Below are 10,781 nucleotides of genomic sequence, written 5' to 3'. Positions count from 1 at the left end.
CCCTGTGGATTTAACATAATAGTGATGTTTAATTTCAGTCTGCTATGCCATATTTCTTTAATTTAAGTAAAGTTGTGTTAACTCTAATTTATGTATATTGGATGTTTAGTTTGCATAATTGCAATTGTTAAGTTAGACCTATGTCTCAGATTATTATTATTATTATTATTATCATCAGACTAGGTTTAGTCCTGGAAGCTCCCAAGGCCCGCTATTAAGCATGTGTAGGGGCCAGCCAGGTGGAGGCACCGCCAAGTTTAAATTCCTTTAAAAGTAAAGGGACTGCAGCAGGGGGGTGGATAGAGGATTCCCACCTATCCTACATCACCGCTGGGATACTCAGGATCTCCTTTGTTGTTAACAACCTTAAGCGTCCTTGCACACAGGTGAGTGTTGCCGGCTCCCAAGTAACCCAGAAATAGAAGGGGGTTACACTACAGTCACCTTCTCCCCAAGAGAAGTGTGTGCATTGGAGTGTCTTATTTTGGTAGGTGTGGTTTTAGGTTTTTTTGGATGGTTAAGTCATAATGCCCCCAGACCAGCCTGGTGATACTACATATTATTTGTTTTGCAGTAACAACTAGGAGCCCCCTTGTGGACCAGGAACCCATTGTGCTAGGCACTGAACAAACAGTTTGTCATCTGCCTTGACCATCTGCAAAGAAAGAGACAGCCAACTTGTGTGGACTGGGGAAAGAGGTCAGGAACCAGAAAGAATAACACTGAACTATTTTTATATTGGTATCACTGACCTCTGGTTTGTTAACTTATATATAACATCCTGTGGGGTATTTGCCACAAGCTCATTTGGATAATGAGTTTAAACATTCCAAAGTGTATTTGGTCTTTGAAGAAGGATGTGAATAATGCACACAAATATTTAAACAAGTATGTTTTTATTCAGGTTTAGGCTCATGCAGTTCTAAACAGTAAACATAATTAACAGTACATCCACAGTACCAAAGAATGTAGCTCTGGTATTAGTAGAAGTGTCTACCGTTTAAGGCACTGATAGTGGTAAGAAAGAGTTACATTATGTTGGTTACTCCTATTTCAACATTATTTTAAATCACTATGAATGTGACAGGCCCACCGTCAGAGGGAGGCAATTGCCTGGGGGCCCAATGACTTTAAGGGGACCCAGAGATTTTAAAAGGGGCCCAGGCCATGGGTGGTGGGGTGAAAGTTTCCCCTCGGGGAGGCTAGCTAGTGGCTCCTGCCCACAGTTCACCCCCACTTCACCCCAGACCTCACCTCACTCACCAAGTCTCTCCCCACAAGCCCATATTCCCATTTGGCCCCCCCTCCTCTCTTCCACACACACTTTTCCCCACAGCCGCATCCCCCCACCATTACTCGCTGCCTGAATCCCTCTTCTCCTTCCCCACTCAGCCCCTCCAGCTGTTGCTCGCCACCTGGGGGAAGGGGGAGTCTGGAAGACAGGAGGAGGAATCAAGCGATGGGGAAGAGGGATGCAGTGGCGAGCAATCAGAGCAGGGGAGAAGCTGTGGCCTGGGCAGACTGTGGGTGGGGCCACAGAAGGGAAGGGGTGGGGTGACACTGTTCTGCCTTGGGGCCTGGAATTCCTGTCGGCGGGCCTGGAATGTGATCACTATTCAAATACTTAAAAATCCACAAGCTGTATTCACAAAAATGTGCATACTTCTCAGTGAATACTGAGTTACTTCCCCATTTAGATCTGGAGTAAGTATCTCATTACTTTGGAACTGAATCAAGTGCTGAACTACAGAAAATATTTTAAAACATGAACAAACAATTTCAGTAATATGGCTTTTAAGACCCTGCATTTGGTTACAATATAGCAAGCAAAGTTAGATAACAGCATATACACACCATATGCTGTTGTCTTAAAAGAAAAAAAAATGCTTTACTGTATAAAAATTAGTTCAGAATATACTAAAACTAGATTTTATACAAATATGTTTACAAAACTGAATTATACAAAGAAAACAAACAAAAAAAATTCAAATATGCAGCACTCTTTACATGTTAATATTATATGCATTACATTACTTTGTTTGTTTCTTTATTATATATACTGTAGATCAGTGGTTCCCAACCTTTTTGGCTCGAGGGCCACAGATATCAACTTTACAGCCCTGAAGGGCCACCAGTCTCTGCCAGCAGTCCCCCACCTCCCCAAACTGCAGAAGACAGAAGGAGTTCAGCGAGGAGGCAGAGGCAGGCCACTTTGAAAGCTTCCGCGGGCCACTTCTGCCCCTGGGCCACAGGCTGGGAAGCACTGCTCTAGATGATATAAATTAGGGGTGTTATAAACTATTTTTTAGCTTGGCACTTAGAAACTATGGTGATGTGAATGTTATAAATATCTAAACATTAGATTTTCAAAATTCCTTAAGAGTCAAACATTTATATTTGCCAAAGAGAGAAACCGTCACCTAGGTTTTTAAATGAACTATGGTGACATCCTGTAGTCACTTTAAGAATACCAGACCTTCCTTTGGATTTCCTAAGGTGATAATTCCTACAAAAGCTAACCTGTTTAAAGGTGCTATAGTAATTCAAACTCAAAGGGAATCATTTATCCCCTGTATCTGCAATGTCTCTATTTGAAAACGATACCAAGTATAGTATATAACTTTTTCTTTCCAGACCACTGTTCAATAAAATACAGTCACACCTCCCTACCCTATTATTACCTTAGGCCTGATTCTGACCGATTTCAAGAATCTAGAAGTTCCTCTAAGTCAATGGGAGGTGTAGATGTTTTAGGTCCCTAAATATGGAACTTAGGCCACTACTAGACAGTGAGGGAAAAATATGTGAATTGCTGGTGTTTGACAAAGAAATCCAAAAAAGAACATACAAATATCCTGTATAAGACACTTAAAATGTTAAATACAATGGTCACAAGATTCAAAGCCAAAGGTATTTCTAAAAATAAACCCTCAAACCACATATATACAAAAAATCAAGCAAGTTCCCTCTTCCTTTTGTCACAAGCATAACACATGTTGGACTGAAACATTGTGTTCTATGCAATATGGCAGACAAGTAGTACAACACAACACCAAAACTGCAGCACATTATAAAGATTTTATATATTATAAATCTTCCCTAATATGTCTCTGTTTCCTTTCATTAAATGAATCTTCCATCTTTGGTGCCAGCCATGTGAAATACACCTTCACTGGATCAATGTTCCAATGCTTGTGAAATGATATCGGAATTTGGTGAGCAAGGTAGTCCTTTGGATAGTCCATTGGTCTTGCCTAAGATGGGAGTATAAAAATAAAATACTAGTTCTCACTGGCTTAAAAATTGCTGTTTTAGAACAGTAAAGTGAATTTTGGAAAAAGAATCATCACTCAATAGACCTCTCTTATCTCAAATGCTTTGACATCAGTAATATCATATTACTGTAAAAGATTCTATATTATTACTGCATTTTTACATAGTTCTATTAAGCTGACTAGCATGCATTGATTTGCAATCATTTGACTTTTAAGGACTGCAGTCATCATGCTGTCTGAGTCCTACTACTCAGCTAGACAAGGTTAAAAGTAGTAAGATAAAGGAAAACAGTTAAAATATTTTCGTAATTGTTTGTATTATGTTGTATTACATTTTTTATGTTGTACCAAGCTGCAAAAGTTTATATAAAGGTAGAATGAACTCACAATTCATTTGTTTGTTTTGAGGGGACCAGCCAGTTTAGAAGTTATTATATTGAAATGATTTCAAGACTAGCTGATTTCACAGTTTTTGCTGAGTTGAAAACAACACAGACATGGAAATGAGGAATAATCTTAACTAGCCAGGTACACCAAAAACAAATAAAACCCAGTGGGAAAGAATCCAGGCCAAGTATTTTTTCTAGTGGTTTTCTTTATTCACGACTCAATTCCAGGCCTTCTTACCCCAGATAATCCCAAAACAAGCATTAACATTTTATAATTTTATTTTAAGGGTTGCTAGTAGCTATAGCTAGTAGCTATATATTCGTTGCCTAACACGTTCCATTACAAAAGAGTCTTACAACCCTTTTTTGAGAAGCTTTAACATCTGTTGATGCAGCTTACCTTTGAATTGGGCAGGAAGAAAGTCCTGGGGCTAAAGTAGTATCTTTTCTTTGTCCTGTGAAATTCCCTGTAAGTTTTGCCATTTCCCTTCTCTCACTTGTGTTCCTCAGGAAAATTTGCCAAAATAATAACTAAACACAAACATTCTGAAGTGCCACTACAGCTGCCACAAAACTGATTTTTAAATGCTTCAGAGCTGCAGGAGCAGCTGCTGGATGTGCCTAGCATGGATGCAGACGGGGGCAGAATTAAGGTTATATGGGCAACCATAAATCGGGCATTTCCTAACTTTTGAGTGCTTGACTTTGCAACCTAAATAACTCTCTTTTAACATAGGTTTTTCAGTATGTATTATAATTTTAAAAAATGTTAGTCAATCTCACCTCCAACATTACAATGTGGTCACACCAGTTGAAAGTTGCTGTGGTTCTTCTTTATTTTGTTTGGTTATTGTTTTATCGTCTTGTAAATTGCTTTTTGTGTTTTTGTCCGTTATTGTTCAACAAGGCTATTGGTTATAGCTGTTGGCTATGTGTTATGTTCACTATAAGGGAACCAATCTGTATGACGTGTTGGTATTACCTGATCTTGTCTTGACACTCAACCTAGTCACAAATTTCTGTGATCTGGCCCAAAATTACTTACCAAAGTAGCATTCCCTTATATCATCCATACATTCATGCCAACATACAAACAAAAACATACAAACAAAAACTACATTGTGTTTCTTTGTGTAAAAAAGGACACTGCATTCCTTTGGGCCTCTAACTTTTACAAAACTTCTAGTAGAAAATAAATAAAAATATTTTAATTATTTTAAACAGACACGCAATATAGTTATGCACTGTTTGGATTCTATGAAGAGAAACCTAAGTTTAGGGTCATACTTTTTGCTCCAATCCTAAATGCTGGATGCCAGAACTGTCAATGTGGCGGGATGGTAAGTTTGAGACCCTACCACCATGCAGATTAAATGTGAAAATGTGAGGCTCTTATGATGAAAAAGATGATTGATTCCATGAGATATTACTCCTTTGCCAGGTATCTGCACATTGTTGCCCTTTGTCAGCTATACTGAAAGAGACAGAATCTAAACCAACCCATATGTGGATGACTTCTCAGTGCAACAATTTTATTCACTTTTCCCTATGATGGAACAGAATATGAGCACTGCACTTATGTAAAACAAACAAGTTTCATTTGCAGTTGTTCCCATTAAAATATTTAAATTTGTCCTTTAGTATAAACCTACTTGCAAAGAGGATTTCAGTAAAAATGTATATAATAAACTCCCAGAATAAGATTTTATTCTCCCTCAGAACTTTAGTTCTTTAGAACTTTATTTCTGACAAAGAAATAAATAATGTAAGAAAAGATTTTTCTTCTTCTGTAGTAACAAAGATAATAGGAAAAAAGAGATCAGCATTTAAAGGACGCTAAGATAAAAATTAATTTACAAGATATTGTAGACTTCCATTACTGTGGATGTACTAATGAACACTACATAGTGCTTTCATGCTGTACTTTGTATATTCCTTTCATACAATCAAGCATTACAATTTGATGTTAACAAGAATCCTGTTCTTGGGATTTTTTCTTTGATATTTAAGCTACGGAAATGCTTACTTTAAAAATAAACAACAATGAAGAACCAAGAGGGAGCCTAACACCTGTAGGCCCTTTGAAAATCTCAATACAGGAGAATATCTGTGGATTTGATGACCTTATGAAATTTATTTTGACATAGCTAATTACTGAACTATTCTCACTTGAGACTGGCAAAAAACCTTTCAGTAATCTAAATATTTAGTTTATTTTGTAAATGTAGTACATTTATATAAATCTTCTGCTGCGTTGATAAGGAACAAATTTGCTTTAACAACATCTGTATTAATTACAACTATCTTTATCTATCAGATTACTTTAGATAACTGACTTTAAAATGTATGACTTTGTATATCATCATAGATGCTTATATATTACTCTCCTGATTGCTCTTTTTCTATTTGATCCTTTATTTCATGCTCTGGGGATTCAATTACTGTATACAATTATCACCAACCTTCACAGTTATATATATTTTACAGTGCTCAAGTGTGGAGCCAGAGATGGTGTCTGAAGCCTACCAAGTGACCAGGATCAGTTTAAGAGCACATGAGCCCAGCCCGTGAGTCTGAACACAGCAGCCTGTGAGTGTCCAGCAGTGAAAGCTTGACCAGGGTTGTGATAGCTGGTAACTTACCTCAAAACTTCCTGCTAAAAAACCCCTCTGCTGTAACCTAAGATTAAGTGTGAGAAATGTCAGGCTTAAAGGAGCTTTTTCAAGTTCAGTGGGAAGTGTCATAAGTGGGTTTAGAATAAAAAACTATCTTCTCATGTCACTTCAGTGGCTCCATGGTGTCTTTTTCACTCCCTTGTGTTACTTCCATTACTATATTTAAGACCCTTAATCAAAGTTGTACTTCATGCATCATTACAGCCTTGACCTGGTACGTTAACAATCACATTTCTCTTACAGCATGTCGTATAATTTTTTTTGCAGCACTTTCTACATACATTTTCTAGTAGTTGCTAGATAAATGTATGAAGGTGCATTTCATATGGATGGTTTAAACTTTATATATTAATAATTTTTCATGTGTACTATGGTATTTTTAAGGTGTGTATTAAAACATTTTGCATATGGAAGAGAACACAAAGATCACATTATGTAACGTTTTGCTGGCTAGTGCTCATGTAAAAATGTGACAGTGAATTTGAATTCATGATTAGCTCGATCGTCAGTTTGCAGTCTGTCCCAGACTAAAGGGCAGAGTTGTTGCAGGCAGGAACCCTAGAAGGAGATTGTCACTCATGGAGTCACAATCTATTGCCCCTCCTCCCTGTTCCTCCTGCAAGGAAGGACACTGTGATGTGTCCACCTATCTATACTCCCCAGTGCCCTGGCATAACTAAACTGTTAGGCAGATTGAGGGGCAGAGACAAGGTTCCCATGCTCCAACACCCATCTGCGTGAGGGAAGGATGCTGCTCTGGAGATTGCTTACCCATATGTGCAGCAAGCAGCACTTCTTGCGCTAAGAAGGAAAAGAGCATTTTATTCCTCCTCATGCCCTTGCATTCACATACAGAATAAGACATGATCTGACCCTATATAATTAAGGACATATTTACAGCTTATTTCAAAAATATAGTACAAGTAGCAATTAATTTTAGGAAATAAAAAATGATATTTTGCTTGATATATCAAACAGGAGAACAAATGTTTGAGGATGGAAAAAGTTATTTTTATCCAATTTTTTATTATGTATTATTATTTATGTATTAATTTAAAAAGATTAATTTCCTTGCAAAAAATCACATCACAGATCTACAAGGGAATCCAAAACATAAACTGATATGTTATGAAAGTTGACAAAATGTGCAGGAGGTAAGCGGTCTTAAAAAGCTTTATGAACTTTGGAATTTTTTTATATTAGCCTTCTGGATGTCATAAGAACATTACCTGAATAGGTTTGTAAACTAACGTTGAAGAAAGGTGATATGAAAGAATTTAACAAATTAGGATGGATTTAGAGTTTGCTAAGTAAACTAGAAAAAATGGTTAGGTACACCTATGATAAAATAAGGAATTAAATTTTCTAGAAGTTTTAAATCTCTGAATCAGATAGGAGTCTTAGATACTCTCTCCTCAAAAACATTTCCAAAACATAGAATCACAGAATTGTAGGACTGGAAGGAACGGGTCATCTAGTCCAATCTCCTGCACTTATGGCAGGACTAAGCATTATCTAGACTATCCCTGACAGGAGCTTGTCTAACCTGCTATTAAAAATCTCCAATGATGGAGATTCCACAACCTCCCTAGGCATGTACAATTTTGACGCATATAAACAGCATCTCTCCTCTTTCCCGCATACCAGATGACCTTCCACCTTTTACTTTTGCCTGCTCTTATGCCTGTTAGTTTTTACAGGTCTCTGCTAGTAGAAACAATTTTTGCCACTCTACTTCCTCAATTTTTGAGACATTTTGTTGGGGCTCCCTTTCCCATAACAAATATAGTCAGGATGAGACTACTGTTAGAGTTTGTAAATACTCATGTATGTTGGGTTTTTCTATAGGACCTATCATTACAGTATTTAAGGGCCAGATTTTTAAAGGTATTTAGGTGCCTAAAGAGGCAGATGAACAGAATAGGATTTTCAAAAGCACTCCCAATCAGACTTAGGCACCTCATCATTTTTGAAAATCCCACAAGGTGCCTAAATAACTAAATGTAGCCCTAAGTCTTTGTCATTGCTGGAGGTTTGGGTGGACTGAGACACCTATGTAGCACTATTAAAATATGTATTTGCCCGCATTTTACATTTTTTTAAAATCTACTTTATCTGTTTTATTAGACTTTCTCTGGGTGAAAGGGGTGAGCAGGGAGAGGTTGTACTGGGAGTGTCTGAGTTTGGGACAATTGATAATTATTGGTATGGTCCAATTTATATGGTACTTTTAAGGAGTTGGATGCAGTTCAAATGAATGAATAAATAAATACCAGTTTTCAATACTTGTAAAATGTGTCTCTCACCTGATGGAAAAGTGGACTGTGTGTTATGGGGATTCCTAAACCACTGAAACACATTCCAAGGACCATATCATCTGGAGCATCATTGCTGTAACACTGACATTTACTGGTAAGTAGTTTTTGGATTGCTTCTCTGCTGAAAACCATCCTAAACAATAAAAGCAAACAAAAAGTACAAGACACTCATTATCAATATAGTATCTGTAATCAATTTCCATTTATTACAACTTGCTCAGTGGAATAAAATCACAACATGGGATGTAGTCCACTAGTTCATGATATCTGGGAAAGTGCAAGATGTGAGAAGACAGCATTCAGGCTTGAATTCTTGATGAGGATTTTTCTGAGAAATACTTACTCTGAGATCCAATAGTGATGTGGTTTATTTAATTACAGAAAATATTAATTAGCCAACATTTTACTTGGTAATAATCCTTACCTCCTAACTTTTTTCTTGATGTAGCATGAGGGGAAAGCTCTATTTGGGGGAATTGATAATATAGATAGGAGATATGGCGTATTCAGAAATCTTATTGTAATTACAGAATTTAGTCTCGTGTTTGAAGCTGATGTGTGTTTTTATATTAACTGAATGCTCATCTTTTCCCCTCCTCTGAAACTATCTAATAAAAATGCAATTATAAAAATATTTAATGAAGTATCTACTGTGAAAAATGTTTTAAGCTAAGAAAAATGTAACTTGACAAAAATGTCTAACTTCTAACAGATTTTTTTTGTCAGTTCCACTTATTTTGGATTTGCTTCTTGTATGGTTTGGTAAAAACATTTTGTATTTTTCTTCTATCTTGTTCAAATTTACCAGCCGGATAATTAGAATGTAGCAGTATTTAAAAAAAGAGAACTCTAAACCTGAACTGCCATTTTTTTCCTGTAACATGTTACATACTGCAATCATATATTAGAGATCTGTCCACAGAAGAGACCAATATCTTAAACTGTGCTGCAAAGTTTTATTGTTCAACTTGGCTCCCTACGACTGCTCATTTAAATAGCATCTACAGCATGGATGCCTTCAGGTCTCTACCTGTAGAATAAGCTTCTGATAGCTGCTGCTTCACAGAATCCTCATGATTATCCAGAGCTCTGCAATGGAGGACATACTCTCTTCCTTAACATTCCGTGTCCATCCAGTTCCAGCACCATATATGGCTGCTAAAAATGATGTTAAGGAGTCTCATCATACTCTGGGTTGGCTACCCACCTCTCCGCAAGAGATTTTTTCTTCTTTTTTGGCAAAAATCACCTGGTTGAGTTCACTCATTATAACAGAATCCATAAATGGCAGCTGGTGTGCAGACTTGGGTTTGTACCTCCAATACAAAATTCAAGGAGTAAGTCTTGAATATTATCAGGATCAATATTGTTAAGGGTTTTAGAATCAGCAGTGCCAATTTAAAGTCAATCTGCCAGGCCAACGGGAAAAAAGAATAAAGGACAGGCACAATATAATCATAACCTGTTATGTTCAAGCTGCAAGCAAAGGAGGAACTGTATTGAGAACCTTAAAAAAAGGGAGTTACAATAACCATGTCTTGTGACTGGAACAGCATGTGTTGCTGTTGAGAAGCTGTCATAGAAGAATAAAGTAAATAGTACAAAGTTAGTACATTAAAAAACCCACCACTTGATAACAGAGAGGGCATGGTCAAAATGATTACAAGATCTTTAACGTGACTCACTATTATCCCCTCAACAAATCCCCTCAACAATAAACAGAGATATGAAGGAGGAGTGAGCTCTTTCATACACACATCTTTGAAGAACTGAGCACCAGAAAGCTCTGATGCCTCTAGAAGGTATAGTAAAAAAAATCACAGAACAAACAAAAGAAAATATAAAAAATCTGGCTGGTAATTGGCAAGCACCCCAGCATCAAAAGATGGTTCCTTAAGGAAGGGGTAAACTCTGCATAATTAAGAATGACAGGCACACTCCCATGCTACGCCAGCCAATTGGTCTTATTTATTTATGGACACATGAAGAGTCTACTGAGTTACTAGAATTTTTTTTTCCCCTGGAGAATAGAAATGTTAAGGGTATTGAGAGCATGGGACTGAATAATTTAGTTTTTAATTTAACTACATAGAATAATGGCTCTACCCATCAAGCAAGAGGGAC

The 10,781-nt window shown here is 37.0% G+C and overlaps 1 protein-coding gene across 3 annotated transcripts in view; it reads right to left on the bottom strand.

Moving 5' to 3' along the window:
• Window positions 1–897: 897 nt before the first annotated feature.
• B3GLCT (beta 3-glucosyltransferase) overlaps window positions 898–10,781 on the bottom strand; it is a 135,025-nt gene continuing 125,141 nt past the window's right edge. For all 3 annotated transcript variants that reach the window (XM_067562943.1, XM_067562944.1, XM_067562945.1), the window contains 2 exons: window positions 8,646–8,790; window positions 898–3,254 (listed from right to left, as the gene is read on the bottom strand). In XM_067562943.1, coding sequence (XP_067419044.1) covers window positions 3,087–3,254; window positions 8,646–8,790 — 313 coding nt within the window. In that variant the 3' untranslated portion in view covers window positions 898–3,086. The remainder of the gene's footprint in view (window positions 3,255–8,645; window positions 8,791–10,781) is intronic.

The sequence above is a fragment of the Emydura macquarii genome, unplaced genomic scaffold, assembly GCF_026122565.2.
Source record: "Emydura macquarii macquarii isolate MOO-44397 ecotype Brisbane River unplaced genomic scaffold, CSIRO-AGI_Emac_v2 contig_2473, whole genome shotgun sequence".
NCBI lineage: Eukaryota > Metazoa > Chordata > Testudines > Chelidae > Emydura > Emydura macquarii.
Note: the sequence above shows the minus strand (reverse complement) of the source record. Positions and strands in the feature narration are given on the sequence as shown.